General features: G+C 48.2%; 1 protein-coding gene across 1 annotated transcript in view; it reads right to left on the bottom strand.

Annotated features, from left to right (window-relative positions):
- Positions 1 to 16,808, bottom strand: part of PPFIBP2 (PPFIA binding protein 2) — a 134,089-nt gene that overhangs the window by 74,550 nt on the left and 42,731 nt on the right. The window contains exon 3 of the mRNA XM_069471128.1: positions 13,020 to 13,234. Coding sequence (XP_069327229.1) covers positions 13,020 to 13,234 — 215 coding nt within the window. The remainder of the gene's footprint in view (positions 1 to 13,019; positions 13,235 to 16,808) is intronic.

The following is a 16,808-nucleotide window of genomic DNA, read 5'->3' as shown; positions in this document are numbered from 1 at the left end:
CCTTTCTCCATCTTCCCACTTGCCTAGACTCCCTCTTGCTTTCGAACCTTTGCACATACCATCCCCTTCGCCTGGAATGTTCTTCACCCTGTTTTTCACCTGACTCACTCCTACTGCACTTTCGGGTTTCACTGAAGTGTAATTCCTCGCAGAGGGCTCCCTGACCCCTCCTCCTCAATCATCATAGCCGTCCTGTGCCTTCTGTTGTTCCTTCTCACTGCACTTAGCAGTTTGCAATCTGAGGTTTATTTCCAGGCACTGTTTAACCTCCATCTCCAGCATTAGGTGGAAGGTCCACAAGAGGCTGGTTTTACTTTGCTCACTGTACACCCTGTACCCAAAACTCAGCAAACAGTTGCTGAAGGAGCGCCGCAGAGGGCACACACAAAGGCCTGCCAGCCAGTGTTTGGGAGCTGGGGTCCTGGGACCTGGCATGCTCCTTCCGAGCCAGACACTTTCTGGCCCTCCTGTACTTCTGCAGTTACAAAGTCAAATCTCTTATCTGTCAGCTGCTTTTGTCCTTCCTGTCTCCAAAAACACTCAGCATAAAATCCCTCAGTGTGAAAATAAATGCATATCTATCTCAGCCAATTTAAAGGCAGCCACAAAGGAGGAGACAGTCGGAATTCTATGAGTACGATGCCACTCCAGCCCCCAATGTTCATTCATCCCTTGCTCACACTCATCCCCTACAGAAATGGCATGAACAACTTGCAGCCCAAACCCTCAGCCTCAGAGCATTCAGAGGAGAGCTCCGAGAGCCACCCTCCGGAAACGCAGCAGCTCACTTGGCTGGCAGCACACGTACCCTTCACACCGGCTAACATTACAGCTGAGAATGAGTTAAACAACTTCCGAATTCAGTGCATTTAAAAAGGCAGCAGCTTCCTCTCTGTGTCCTCGTACCGATGGACACATTTTTTTCTTTTGCTCACGGTGTTTGCAGCCTCTGACTGTTTAAGTGCCAAAGTTAAAAAATAACCAACTTTCCTCACTCCATTCTTGCCTTTCTTTACAGAGGCTCATTCACCAGAATGTCAGCGGAGAAACAAAGACAGCTGACTGTTTTCGCCCCTGGTGTCTATAATTAGATTCTCATGTAGAACTTGGCCACAACAGGGCTTTGCCGGACAATACCTCCCCCTAACACACTCCCCCCGCAAACACCCCAAAGTGTCTCCCCTCCACTCATCTCCATGGAGACCCAGACAAAGCAGCCAGCCACTTACCCTCTTCAGCCACGAGAAATGCTTGTAAACATCAATGTCCCCATCCATGCTGGGCACCCATGTCAGCAGTTAGATTCCTCGGTGGAAAAAGCCCTTTTTCTGGCTGGAGACCAAGTTCTCTCCTCTTCCTTGCCTCTGCCCCCTCCCCCCTCGGAACGCCAGGCTGTGTTCAAGTTTCCCCACTTCCCTGGCCCGCGTCCTTGTCCTTCAGCCTTTCCCTAGACAGTTTCAGATACACAAGGACTCGGACCAGACTGTGCCGCGCCAGGGTCCTCCCCCACCGCCCCCACAGACATACAGCCACACACACCCCGGGACTGGGATGCAGAGCCCTGCGGAGCGCTCAAACCTAACAGAAAGGTAGGTGGAAAGAGACTTGGACAGGAGTTGTAAACACAACACACACGCGCGCACACACGGGAACGATCTTCCCAGGGATAATACCAGAGACTGCCAGAGGGAAACAGTCCTGAAGAAAATTCCTCGTCTGGCTTCCCCCTTCTGGTGTGGCTGGAACTCATTACCGAGAGCCCCGATTTCCTGTCTCTGCTTCACTCTGCATTTACCCAGGGCTCCCAGCTGCTCTCAGTTTATTTGGGACTGGGGAGAAGACTAAAAATAAGTGCTGCTCTTGGAGGAGCTTGCTGGTTCCCACACACAGCCTGACCCCCACCCCGAAGCCCACGCCTACCCCTTTTCCAGAGGAGCGACAGGCTGTGCCCTGAGGAAAGCTTGTTGTTTCCAAAAAAGAACAGATTCAGAACGAGCTCCAGTCCGAGTCCTCGGCCCTGCTGCGTGCCGGGCTCCGTGCAGGGTGTTTGCTGTCCTTGGCGCCGGTGGCACTGTCAGCCAGAGAGACCAACTGCTGCAGCCTCAGGGGAGTCTGGCCCTGGGCTGTGGTCAGTCCCCACCCGGGGCTCCCTGGGGCCACATTCTGTGCAGGGGGCTGGGGAAGGCTGCTGCCTCCGTCAAGTCCGGGGCCTGCCTTCCTGGCTGCCCGCCCCGGCTCTGGGCTCTGGACTACCTGCTTTACAAACCAAGGAGGTGGAGAGGGTGAGGCCCTTCGTGTGCATTTCCATGAGACTTAGGGAGCAGCCCTGGGTAGGCAGGAGCCTTGGAGAGCTGGCCAGATGGGGAGCTGCGTCTGTTCTCCTACTGACAGGGAGGGCGGGTCACATGCTGGCTTTCCAGGGTGGCCCCTCCAGCACTCCCCAGATGCCACCCCCAGCTCCTCCTCTTACTCCCATTTTAAAAGCAGCTTTTCTCCCTCACCCAGCCCTTAATGTGCGGCCTTTGGCTATGACTGATCATGAAAGTGACCTTTGATGTGGGTGCGGCGGGAGCTGTGGTTACATGCAAGGGCCCTGAGCTCAGCTGGGGTAAGGGACTTGCAGACGCCCATCTTTCAGTGGCTGGGCCTTCCTGGTGCCCTTGGGGGTCCCCTGGGGATTTCCTGGAACTCCCAGCCTGCAGAGCAGGCTGTGCTGGGTGTCAGCGTGCCCCTCGGCATCCACAGTCACCACAGCCAGAAGCAGGGCCCGAGAAACACGGGGCAGAAAAAATGCCTGCAGCACCGTCCAGCAGGCTGGCCCAGCCCACAGAGATCACAGAGGCGGCGGGGAGGAGGGCTCCGGCCAGCAGCTGGCATGAGGGGAGGGGTAAATTCCTAGAGACACACCCGTATAGAGGCCAGAAAGGAAAAGCAGGGCCCAGGCTCTGAGCTCTAGCCCCTTCCTCCTCACCTTTGGCCCAGCTTCAGAGCACGGCCTGGGACCCACCCAGACTGCCACGGGATGTGGCAATGAAGAACATCGCTAAGGTGGCAGGGGTAGTAGGTTGTTTTCTTTTCTGTCTAAAAGCCTGGGAAAGTCAAATGAAGAAATTCATTTAGTCAATACCCATTTGCCTAGCATCCAAGGCAAATGAAACCGACTTCCTGCCCTGGGTAAATAAAGAATTACCACATGGTATGTAATAAAGGTGTATCTGGGCCTCAGGGAAGAAGAGGCAGAGGGGCTGATTTGGGGGCTGGCAGGGAGAGGCAGGCAGAGACCCAGCACCTGCAGGATGGGAGAAACCCCTGCTCTCCCTGGAGGAGCTCAGGCCCTTCTTTATGCTCTGGCACGAGAGAGGAGGGAAAAGGGGATGGGGTGTCCACCAGGGCTGCTTCTCATCCTCCTTCCTGACTCCCAGCTGCCGTGAAGCCTGGCCCAGGCACCCCTCCTCCACCCCTGCTGAGCACCCACCCCCGCTGCTTCACCAGTTGCCCCGTCGTGGGCTGACTGTCCACACATCTGCCTTCTGCACCGGACTGTAGGGGGTGCGTCTGATTTCTGGCTCACTTCTCCAACTTACATGTCTAGCACAATTCTTGGTACACAGCAGGAACTTAAACATTCTTCAGAGGAAAAAAATGAGGCTCACATGGTAAGACCAGCAAAAGAAGACTAAAATTCTACCTGTATAAAAGAGAGACTTAAAGGACTGTCTCCCCGGGTTAAAGAGGAAAGGACATGTATTAGCTCAACTCACTTGTGATGAAGAAAGAGGGGTATGTGTGGGGTGAGGAGAGGGCGGAGAGAAAGGGATGGGAGAAGAGGGAGGGAGAGAGGAATCTGGACAAACTGCAGCTAAATTCTTGACATATTTTCATGGCATCTTCAAGTAGCAATTCTTACCTCAGCTTTTTTTTTTTAAAAAAAAAAAGCAAAAACCACCAAAATACATCTTACGTATATTGTAATTCAACTAAAAAATCCACAAATTAATACTCCAAAAAGATCTAGGAGCAAGGCATCTGTGTGTGGCTGGCAGGAGGGAAAGGGGGAGATGTGTAAGATTCCAGGGGTTGGGAAGCCACGGCGCCTCTCCTCACTCCTACTCCCCCAGGGGCAGTGGGCCCAGTGCCGGCTCCCTATTGGCCTGGGAGCAAACCCATGGCTGCACCACCCCAGGCTGCCCTGGCCAGGACGGCCTCACAGTGGTCCACAGATGGGCTTCAGGGAATCACATAAGCCCCGGAATATGTTCATAAAATATATACAAAGTGCTACTTGTATGCATAAATCTCTTTCTCTAAAACAGTTTTCTCAGATGATCGAAATGGCCCAAGACTCCCAAAAGGTTAGAAGCCTGGCTGTATCTGGCCCAAGCAGTTGCTCCCAAAGGCTTAGCTGCCCTTATTACTGGGGATGGGAGCCTGGGCTTCCTGCTTCCATCACACTGCTCCTGTGAGGCAGAGTCTCAGGGACCCATCTCTGAAGACAGAGGCCTCAGGAACCACAAAGGGTACACAAACAGGGGGCGTCACAGTGACCCTGACAGCCCCCAGGGCCTTCCCAGAAGCACTTTGCTCGCCCACAGCCAGGCCCATCTCCGCCTGGAACGTGAGGCAGTCAGTGGAGGGCAAGGGGCGGGAGACTGAGCCTGGGCCTTCTGGTGTAGAAACACAGCTAAGAGGCCAGGGCGGTCAGGTTTGGATGGGGGACCTCACTGTAGCTTGTCCCCGCCCCCAACCTGGGGTATCTCTAAGAGAACCCCGGGATTGTCACCTACCTGGCTGGAATTCCAGGTACTTGTGGGAATGGCTGAAGGGGGAGGGAGAGTTCTCCGACTGCAGCTGCCTTCCAGGAATCAGCAGCATCTTATCACTGGGCAGGACTGGACTGGCAGGAGTCTCGTGGGTCATGTGCTGTTCTGCTGACCTACCGCCCACATCCAGGGCTCTGCTAGCCCTGAGCCTTGGCCTCCGGGCCATGGGTGGCAGCTGCCAGGACACCACCTTGAAAGTCAGATACGAGCTGTGTCCCTCAACAGAGGTGTTGCACAGTGGGCCTGCCACCAATGAGAAGGGCAGGGGGAGAGGGAAGAGCCCAGGAGAGGAAGTCCTGACCACAAAGCACCCTCCTGGCCACTGCAGCCCAAGTCCCCATAGCGAGCAAGCACGGAGAACCCGCCACCAAAGTGGGTCAGGACAAGGGTCAGCAGACTTTTCCTGTGAAGGTCCAAATGGTAAATACCTTAGGCTCGGTGGGCCATGCAGTCTCTGTCATACTCAGCTCTAGTAGTATGTGAAAGGGGCCACAGCCAACACCTAAACCAAGGTGTGGCTGTGTTCCAGTAAAACTTTATTTATGGACACCAAAATTTGAATTTTATATCATTTCACATCATAAAATAGTCTTGTGATTTTTTGCCCCCTCAATCACTGAAAAATGTAACAAATCCTTCTTAGCTGATGGGGCATAAGAAATAGGCAGTGGGCCAAACACAGGCCACAGCAGTGCCAGCAAGCCCCCAGGTGATGCTCATACTGTAGGTCCGAGGAGTAGCAAGAGATCAGAAAACCACTTTCAGAAGTTCCTTGAAGCCCAGGGGACTGAACCAGTTGGCCTGGGAACATGCATTCCCCGGAGCCTGCCCACTAGTGAGTGTCTGAAAGGGCAGAAGGCTCTCGGTGGTGTGGCTCTGGCAGGTCTTTGTGGGTGGAGGGTAAGTGGGTGTCTACATGCTCAGACCTCAAGTTACGCTAACCTGGCAACATCGCCCACCATGTCCCCTGGGCCTGAAGCAGGAAATTTAGTGGGGAAGGATTTATTTGCTCTTTCACCAGTGTTTGCACATTCTTGGTCATTTATAAACATTGGTTCTTAGGGGCTGAAATAGTCTCTCTAGGTCAGGTCTGAAAGGAACCAGATCACTAGAATTCAGTAGGGTAAAATTACTTTTGGGGGGGGGGGGGATCAAACTACAGGAAAACTAAAACTGCTAAATTTGCAGGGTCTGAAAGCCTCTAATCTGGGGTACAGTGTTAGGAAAAAGGCCTTCAAAATCCACCAAAGGACAAGAAGCTTCCTGGGGGCAGGGCCTGGCAGACCCTGTGAGTCAGGAAATGCCTCCTGGGACGGAGAGGGCCATCCACTAGCACCCCAGCAAGAGCCACTGCAGTCAAGGAGTTTGGAGAGGTTTTCTCACCATCCACAATGGAAGGTCAAGTTTATGCGCCCAAGTGGGTTAGAGCCCTCCCTGTCTCTTCTCCCCAACCCCAAAGAGTGGAGCCCTCCCCTGCCTGCCCTTTGTCCACTGGTTTCCAAGGAAAACGGGAGAGAAAGCTTTGCCAGCTGACCCAGGTGCACTGTCTAGCAGCTTCACTAATGAGAAGTGCTTACGTCATCTTTCTAATCTCAAAAAGAAAAAAAAGCTATTTTCTCATAGAAAGCCCACAATGTACCTTATTCCTTGGGATCATACACTTCCCAGAATTTGTCCCTGACTCCCACCTAGTGGCTTCTTCCAGCACTGCAGAGGAACAAAGAACTGCTGGTGCCACCCCTATGGCCTCGTCCAGGACAAGAGTCCCTTGGGAGCTGAGCCCAGGAAAGAAAATCCTGACACCTACTCCCCTCTCAGCGACCACCCCTATCACAGGGGAAGGTAAGAAACGCATGCTGTAAACCGGCTCACATAGGCTCTACTTTTTTTAATAAGACAATTTTCCCTTCTCTCTTTTCAGATCCAGAGGAAAAGGTTTTCCTATAAAATTCCTGTTTGTAACTTTTCAGAATTAAAATGCTCAACATTCATATATCCAGATCTGTCTTTTGTTCCCTGCCCTGGGTAGAGAAGGGAGATATATTATAGAAATGAATCACACAGCAAGAGAAACTCAAATTCACATTTTATAATTCATAAAACAGCTTTTCTCCCCACCTTTTTCGCAACTCCTCTGGCTTTTCAATATGGTAAACAGATTTGCCACTTGGCCAGAAGGAAAGATTGCAAGTGGAATCTGGCAGGAACGCACCGGCTTTGTTTGAGGAGCTGGGAGCTGAAGAAGCCACCATCTGTGACAAGGTACTTTGGAGCCGAGGACGGGGGTGGCTGTGCCCCACGCCTGGGTCTGGGTTCTCTTTGTTTCTTGAGAGGCTAGTTAAAAAGGTAACTGAGGGCACCTGAACTGACTGGTGGGCTCGCAGAGGTGAACACACACCCTGGATGGGGCCTCGCTCCCCAGCCCGGCTGGGCCCAGCAGAGGCTGCCCATTCAGGAGGACAATTCCTCCGGCTGCTCAATATGGTCAACAGGTTTGCCTCTTCACTACTCTGGTGTGTGGGCCTCAGTGAAGCTCTGATATAGGGGCAGCCACACATAGAGAGGTTTGTATCCTGTCTCCACTTTGGAAACCAAGAGAGGCAAAGGCTGGTGCTTACAAAGAGGCCACTCAATATAGCCCTTAAGACAAACTGCAGGATTGGATGGATGCTTGGCCAGACATGCAAACGCTGTCAAACTCAGCTGTCATTTCCAGTTGGGAAACTGAGTCCCGACAAAGAAGAGGTTCATCCAAAGCCACATACAAGTGAGTGACAGTGCCAGGGTAAAGCCCTGGCATTTTAACTCCATCCTACCTCCCATAGTGCCCCACCCTGGTTCAGTTTGCCTCCACCTGCCCACGCACACTGCTCAGGATACCTGCAACCTTGCAAAGGAAAGTCTGGGCTTCTGCTGGGTGGCCATGCCTACTCCATGTACCCCTCTTCCAAAGACACCCTCAAGCTGGGCTCATGGCTCACCCTGTAATCCTAGAACTCTGAGCCCCAAGGCAGGAGGATTGCTTGAGCCCAGGAGTTTGAGACCAGCCTGAGCAAGATTAAGACCCTGTGTCTACTAAAAATAGAAAAATTAGCCAGGTGTGGTGGTGCACACCTATAGTCCCAGCTACTCGGGAGGCTGAGGCAGGAGGATCACTTGAGCCCAGGAGTTTGAGGTTGCAGTGAGCTATGATGATGCCATTGTACTCTACCTGGGACAATGGAGCAAGACTCTGTCTCCAAAAAAAAAAAAAAAGACATGCCCAGAGTACATAGGCTAGGCTGGGAATTCAGATGCAGATACTGCCCCTAGACAAAGGGAATCCAGACCTTTCCTTCCTTGCCTCACTGAGGCCCCAGTGGGTATCCCTAGCTCAGAAAGCCTCATGCATGCCTTTTGGAGCCTGGAGCCCACCTCTCCTCTTTGTACTTACTGCCAAGGGACAGGACACCGGTTCAGGCCTCAGAGCCCTGGAAACTCACTCACAACCCAGCACCACTGAATCCAAAGCAGGTCTGCGCCACTCGGTCTTTAGGATGAGTCTGGCCAGTTTATCCCCATCTCTGGGCAGAGAATCCTGGCCAACAGCCCTCCTACTGCTGCTGACCATGCTGGTCCAGCTGTGTCTCAGCTCTGCCAGGACCCAGCAGAGGGGAAGTAGCCCCACTCTAAAGAAACACAGCTGCCTTCTACGATGCTCTAGCACAGGAGCTCCCTCTCCATTTAAAACATGAGGGAGGGCCCAAGACTACTCTGCCATTTGTTCTATTCTAACGACCAACCACTCCTCTATATCCTCCACTGTGCCTCTTCTGCAGCCCACTTTTCTTGTGGATTACAGATGTTACGGCGTGGGAGATCCGGGAGATCAGGGAGTCCCTGATGAACAGCAACTGCACAAGTCCCCATTTCCTACCGCACAGTCCTTCCCCTTTGGCCACAGCTGACTGTCCTTCGGTGGATGCCTGATCCAAGGACAGCTACTCCATAACTGTGCTTAAATTAAGTTTTCAATTCCTATTTCTTTTGCACTTAGCATTTCTTCATGGGCCTGGAGGACTTAGCTCAAAAATTATGAGCCAGCCAATCAGAACCTTTCCTTTAGGAATTTGAGTTTTTTAAGATAAAAAAAAAAAAAACAACAGGGAGAAAATGTGGAAAAAAATTGTCAGTCAATGAGAAGAGTAAACTCAAACCTCATGGATGTTTGTGGCAGTCACTCGGAACTGCCCTCCTGAGGATCATTCTCCTCCCCCGCCCCTGCCCCATCACCTTTCCTTTCTGACAGAGGCCACCTCCCCCTGTGGTGAATGGAAGCGCCAGTACTTGCCTTCCCAGCCTCAACTGCAGCCAGGGTATGCACATGTGAACAAACCCTTTTCAGGGAGACCAAATAGAAAATCTGCTGGAGGGTTTCAGAGAAAGATTTTCTCACCTGATTAAAAAGAAAAAGGACACACTATAACTGTTCCCTACCTCTGGACACAGGTGTATAGTTGTGTCTGTATGTGGACATTGCTTAGAGCCCCAGTCACCATCTTGCAACTGTTAGGGGACAGGCCTGAGGAAAAACCAACCCCTTGAGGATGGTGGGACAGAAAGATGACAAGAGCCAGAGCCCTTGAGGTCACCCAGAGCCGCTGATTTATCCCTGAGACTGTCCATTCTCTGGACATCTTGTTAGTGGTATCTAAACCTCCTTACTGTTTACACCACTTTCCTGGAGAAAGTATCCCAACTGATAGAGATGTCATGAGGCAGAGATGGGCCACGTCAGGCCAGTGTTATGACAGAGCAGTAACTCTGAGGGACACGCCATCGCCAGTGTGCCTGCAGAGAATGGAGCAAACCTGCAAGGGCTGCACAGACATCACGAGGGAGAACGCACTGGGCCGTCCTGCCTAACCCTTCAAACTGCCTCAGCAGTTCCAATTCCAATCCTAATCCACATGTGATTTCTTAAAAATAATTCAAGTGAGTCTCTATGGTTTAAAGCAACGTTTCTTAAACTTGAATATACATATCAGTCACCTGGAGATAGTTCAGCAGCTGTGGGGTGGGGGCCCATATTCTACATTTTTCACAAGCTACCAGGGGATACCAAAGCTGCTGGGCCATTGACCAAAGTTGAGTAGCAAGTTCTAACTAAAAGTACCAATCTAAAACACCCGGTGAGCTTGTTCACTGCTCTGAATTCTATTTCCATACAGATTAAGACCTAGTGTGGAATGTGTGTATAGACAGACTGTGAAATGTCCTTGGGTCTGCAAGACCTAAAATACAGATAAGCGCTCTCTGTCCAGAATCAGAACCTTAACATCCAGCCCTCACATCTTGGAATGTTTATATGAACTTCTGACCCCCTAAAAGTACACTATTCATAGGTTGCTGATGGCCATAATTACTCTAAAAGATTTATGAACGCAATAACTTTTAGGGAAATCTTCCCTCCAAAGGCAGACATTCCCCAAACTATTGTAAATAATCCTCAAACAGATCTGCGAATCTGAATGCAAGCTGTTTTCTGCAATGCATCTTACAAAAACCAACAACCATGTCAACTGCCTTTGATCAAAAATAGTTTTAATAAATTTCCAAAAATTATTTTAAAAGTTAAATCCATTTTTGATACCACACACTAAAAAATATTATTGGTGAATTAGAGTTAACTATAAGATAAAAACCAAACCATACACCTACTGGAGAAAGACACAGGTGAATAGTTACTTGATTTGAGGCTGGGAAAAGCCTTTCTAGAGCCAAAAGGAAAACAAGAAACCAAAACAGGAAAGACTGATAGAGTTAATTACAATCTTTTAAAATCTATGCCTCAAAAGGCACTATAATCATTAAATAACAAAGTAAGGAAAATAGATGCTACAAATAAAGCAAAGGCTAATAAAAGGTCATTCAAATAGATAAGAAAAGCACTAAAACCCTAATAGAAATAAGAGCATAGAATATGAATAGACTGGGGTGGGATTACACCCACCCAAGGGGCTTACGGTGATCGGTGGGGTGTGTGAGGAAAAAAAAAATATTAGAGCTATTTTTTTTAATCTATTCTTTAAAAATCTTCTATTTGGGGGGTATTTTTTAATAACTCAAATATATATAAGAAAAATATTGCACATGTGAGTATGTATATATGGGGGATGAATTTTTTTTCTAGATAAGGTATGAAATCAAAAGTTTAGAGACCATACAGAATAAATACTAATAAACTAATAAAAAAAATTTTAGCATTAAGAAATGCAAAATGCAAAAGTGACAGGAAAATATTCTCTCCTAAGAAATCAGTAAAGCTATTTTTTAATCTTAAATGATTACTGATCAGGATGCAGTATGATAGACTCACCTCAAACCCTGCCTCCCTATATATGGGTAAAAATCTTTCTGAAAAGTGATTTGGAAAAATGTGTCAGAAGGCTTACAGACATTAATACCTTTGGATTAGAGTTGTCAGATTTAGTAAACTGCATGGGTATACTTATTAAAAACTATCCACTGCTCATCTAAAATCAAATTTAACTGGGCATCCTATATTTTATCTGGTAACCCTATGTGAACTCAGTAATTCTACTTTTAAGACACATCCAGAGATAAGGACAAATGTTTCTGGACAAAGATATTCACTGCAGCAATGCCATATATTACAGAAAGATTAAAAATAATCTAAATATCAAAAATTAGAGAAATGGTCTCATAAATTGAGGTACATCCATACAAGATGACTAAGGAACATCCATAGGCATCATAAACGGTACAGGGAGGAATAAAAACCGGCTATTTTCTGTCCTACAGGCAGACTGTGCCTTTGTTCCAGAAGACACTTCAGTGAATCTCATGGTATGTGACGGCAAGATCCTGACCAGAGCTGACAGGGAGCAAATGAAATAAGGCTCTACTGTCTAATGAAAGCGTTCAGGGAACAGTGGAGAAGGCTCTTATAAGGACCCTTGTGACACGGGGCCCACCTGGATAATCCAGGCTACTCTCCCTACTTTATGGTCAGCTGATTTGCAACCTTAATTTCATCTGCAATCTTGCCCTTTGCCCTTACACAGAAGGCCACATATTCACAGATTCTGTGATTAGTATATAGACATCTTTGGGGAGACATTATTCTGCCTACCACACTGGTATAAGTATATTACACACACCAGGCAGACAGCCTATGCAATGAAAATATTGAATAACACATATAATGAACATAATGAAAAATTGTTCAGTGTTCAGAGGATGGCCTGGGGATGAGACTGTATTGACAGAGGCCTCCTGAACAGACAGTAAGCTGGGACATTCGGGAAACAGCCCATCTAATCACAAGTGACTTGGCCTTTGGACAGGGTATCCCAATCTCTTTGGTCTTTGGTCTACAACATCAAGCCTTCCTTCCCAATTTAATGCTCCTGTTCCTGCCCTCCCACATCTGTGCCTACTTGCAATTTTGAATCAGGTCTGCAGGACTCTAGTTTTAGAATACTGCATCCCATTCTGCACGCTCAAACTCAGCTTAGGTAATTACACACTTCCCCTGGCTTCCCACTGTCCTTTCCTCCAGCCCTAGAATGGTCGAATTCCAGATCACCTCCCCAGTGGGCCATTCCTACATATTACTAGTCTCTTAAAGTTAACCTGCTGGTCTCCACAGGGAAGCTGTAGCATCATTTACCCACCAGCTTCCCCTAGAGACTAGTGGGTCAGGTCTGTGGGCCTGATCTCAAGAAAATAGGAGAAGAGTTAGGAAATCTGCAATGCACTCTAGGGACAGGAAGTAGTTTTAGGGCCAAGAGTAGGGGCAGAAGTAAAGAAATGAATGTGGTAACCAGGTTTTAGTTCGTGGTAAGAAACAATGGGTAGTGGGATCCAGCCGAGGGTAGAGACTCCAGCCAGGGAGTATACTCCATAAGCGCACATGTCATCCTGGGGGTTGGGGGAGGTATGTGCAATCTTTGATGCCTGCCCTTCTCTGGCCCTGGGTTTCCTCTCCTCAGAAGACAGTGACCGTGGACCACAAGAAGGCAGGGTGTATAACTAAAGATGGACCACCCAGCAGGGGTTGGTCAAAGCTGGCTGGGAAGCAGAAAAGGCTGGAAGGTTACAGATGAGTCAACAGCCCCAGTTAGTGGTGGCATTCCATGGGCTGTGTAACCATGTTCCCCAGTGGTTCCCCAGTCAGGCCGGGGGCCTACTCACCAAGCTCTCCTCAAACCACTCCTTTATGTAGGCAGCTGTTGGGCCAGGGATCTGGCTCAGGAGGGCTGCTCTCTCCTGAGGAAGCTCCAGCATCTCCAGGGCCAGCCTCAAGTCCTCGACGAGATGAAGCACTGGGAAGGGGTTCACGTAGGAGGCCGGGGAAGCCAGTCCAGGCTCACAAGTACCATCACTAATATCTGCACCTGTTTTAGTGCCTGGAATGAGAGAGAGGGGCAGGAACCTCGGTAAGAATGGTTGCCACTGGTAATGAGTAAAGGTCGTGGAGGAGAGCAAAGTAGAAGTGAAAGGGACAGATAAGTAGCCTGGAATGAACTGGCTGTGGTGGTGTGCACTGTAGTTCCAGCTGCTTGGGAAACTGAGGCAGGAGGATTGTTTGAGCCAAAGAGTTCAAGGTTGTAGTGCACAATGATTGCACTTGTGAATAGCCACTGCTCTTCAGCCTGAACAACACTGTGAGACCCTGTCTTTAAATAAGAAGGAAGGCCATCTGGGCCTCAGCAGAATTACTCTCAATGTAAACCTTGCAGAAATCCTCTTTATCTAATCCTGGGCTGGGCAAGGTAGAAGAGGTATGTCAGAGGTGAGTGACTGTACCCACTGAAATTGACATATGAAGCTCACACACATAGACAACTGGGAAAATATGGCCAGCCCTTCCCAGTGACCAAAACATGCTAGTTAAGACAATGAGATCCCATTCTTCAGCTTTCAGAGTAATAGATTTATTTTCAGTTAATATAGTAAATTGAACGAATGGCCACCAAAGATTCCTCCCATTTGTGTATGTGCATCCCAGTCCTCTCATCAAAGGGGGGATCTTGACTCTGAGCTGGGCTGGTGACTTGCTCTGATCAACAGAATCCAGTGGTAGTGACTCTGTGCCAGTTCTGGGCCTGGGCCTTAAGAGGTCTGACAGCTTCTACTCTTCCTCTCCTCGACCCTAATGACCATGTAACAAAGCCCAGTTACCCTGCTGGAAGGACAGTCCCAGTTGCTCCAGCCCTCCCAGCTGTGGTGACAGATGTGTGAAGGAAGTCACCTTGGATCCAGTGAGCCACCCCAGCTGACACCACAAGGGACAAGGCTGAGCCATCCCTGCAGAACATTGCCCAAATCATGGAATTATAAAGCAATAAATGGTGGTGGTTGTTTTAAGTGACTATATTTGGGTTAGTTTATCAGACATCAATAGATAACAATTACTACACTCATTTTGGTGAGAGTTTAGTGAATTGGAATCTTTCTGGATCTTCCCAATTGGGAGATCTCTATACTCCCCAACATACCTATGTTTTAAAACTTGTATTATTATATGTATCCATACTTCATCTCCCATTATGGGAGGGGAAGTCTCTGAAAGCAGAATTCAGGTCATATTTAGCTGAGTTCCTGGTATCATGCCTCCACCCAGTAGATGTTGAAGAGGAATCTGACTGAATGCCCACATACATACTTGAATAAATATTAGTATCTAAAGAGAGGCCGGGCGCGGTGGCTCACGCCTGTAATCCTAGCACTCTGGGAGGCCGAGGCGGGTGGATCGCTCAAGGTCAGGAGTTCGAGACCAGCCTGAGCAAGAGCAAGACCCCATCTCTACTAAAAATAGAAAGAAATTATATGGACAACTAAAATATATATAGAAAAAATTAGCCGGGCATGGTGGCGCATGCCTGTAGTCCCAGCTACTCGGGAGGCTGAGGCAGGAGGATCGCTTGAGCCCAGGAGTTTGAGGTTGCTGTGAGCTAGGCTGACTCCATGGCACTCACTCTAGCCCGGGCAACAAAGTGAGACTCTGTCTCAAAAAAAATAAATAAATAAATAAAATAAAATAAAAAAATATCTAAAGAGAATGAGTGCTTACATTTCCTCAGAGGTCTGGGATATTGGGTCACCTATTTCTAATTTGATATGCCCCAAATAGGATCATTTTCACCTTTCTAAACCCCATCATTTAACAACTACAACAAAAAAAGTCTTTCCATAAGTACAGTGATATATTTTTCAAATCAAAACTGGGGTGACACAGTCTAACAAAGGATTTCTGTGTCTTTTTCAGCAGTAAGAATCACTTCAGAAAATAAGCTTTAGATGGTGGAATTTCTAGGGCACCTGGATTATTTATAAGGCCATTAGGATAAAATATTTGAAATCAGGACTCTACTGGAAAATGTGAGCTGTAGGGCTGCCACACGCACCACACTGCAGGCCTGATGTCTAATTCCAGGTCCCTTTACTCTTCTCAGAGCCAACTCCCTCCTTGCCAGGCAGTCTTGGGAATGAGAAATCCACACAGAAGCACAGAAGGAAACAATTACTACTTGATTGCCAGTTTGCCTTCTGAAAATGCATGATGGAGGGAATCATGGATAGCAATCCACAAACAAGTCAGTGGCTGTTAGGAGCCAGGAAACTGCCTAATGACCCACACTCTGATGTGTGCTCAGCACTTTCTGGCTCCTACCAGTCCAAATTGGAGTTGACTGGGAAGAGCCACAGCCAAAGTGCAGGGAAGCAAAGGCACAGACGCACAGTGAGACCTCCAGCCTCCAAACCTTGCTGAGAACTCCCTCTCCCTTCTAGACACACTCTAACTCCAAACATGTAGCCGTCCAGTGTCATTTTCTATATTTTGCAAATTAGTGAGTCAGGTTTGGTTGGGGGGGGGTGGTGGGAAGCTTTTCATGAACTATGTATCATTGTGTGGCGTTGGGTAAGCTTCTTTCTTTCTCTGGGACCCTCCCTCCCCTAAAGCTTGAGATTCTTCCCTGCTATTCAAAGAGAGTGTGTGTGTACACATATAGGAGCACATGTGTATTTGTGCCAATTTTTTACAGGCATATATGTGTATACACACAAAAATTCTAATTTTTACTTCTTTGCAATTTGTATTTCTTTTATTACTCATCAAAATCAATATCCTTCCACTGAAAGTTGTGCATTAAAAAAAAATCAATAGCCAATAAATGCTAGATGAGGAAAGTAAAAAGATAACAATATACAAGCATATGAACGAAAATTTATCCTCGAGCTAGTTGTAATGACAGTGACAGCAAAGCCTCAGATGAAAAAACTCCACTCGGTTTTAAATCTAAGAATCAGATATGGTTCATAAGACAGAAAACTAAGGGAAAAAGAAACTTCCAAATGCTACCCTTGGGCTAAATGACAAAATGATACTGAATAGGAAGGCATCTATACAAAGGGAGAAATAATGACTCTAAATTTCTTTTCTTAAAAGAAAAGTGTGGTAGCCAGCCTCCAAGAGGCCCTCAGTGACCCCTGCCTCTTCATAATTCATACGGCACAGGTAGTCCCCTTCCACATTATCTCAGGGTTGCTCTGTGGGACCACCACAATATGGCAGAAGTGATGGAATGCCACTTCCAAGGCGAGGTCATAAAAAGCATTGACTCCTGCTTTATTCTCTCTCTTGGATCACTCGCTCTAGAGGAGGCCAGATGCCATGTTATAAGGACATTCAATCCTCCCTATGGAAAAGTCCATATGGTGAGGAACTATGGCTCCTGTCAACAGCCATCAAGGAACTGAGTCCTCCTACCAACAGCCCTATGAATGAGCCGTCTCAGAAGCGGATCCTCTAGCCCCATTCAAGCCTTCAGATGACTGCAGCTCCAGCTGGCACCTCAACTGTAACCTCATGAAAAACCTTGAGCCAGAATCACCTAGCTAAACCACTCCCGAATTCCGGGTCCACAGAAACTGAGAGATAATAGATGTTCATTATTTTCAGATGCTATATTTTGGGGT

Source organism: Eulemur rufifrons, chromosome 6 (assembly GCF_041146395.1).
Source record: "Eulemur rufifrons isolate Redbay chromosome 6, OSU_ERuf_1, whole genome shotgun sequence".
NCBI lineage: Eukaryota > Metazoa > Chordata > Mammalia > Primates > Lemuridae > Eulemur > Eulemur rufifrons.
This window is presented reverse-complemented; position numbering and strand designations above follow the sequence as displayed.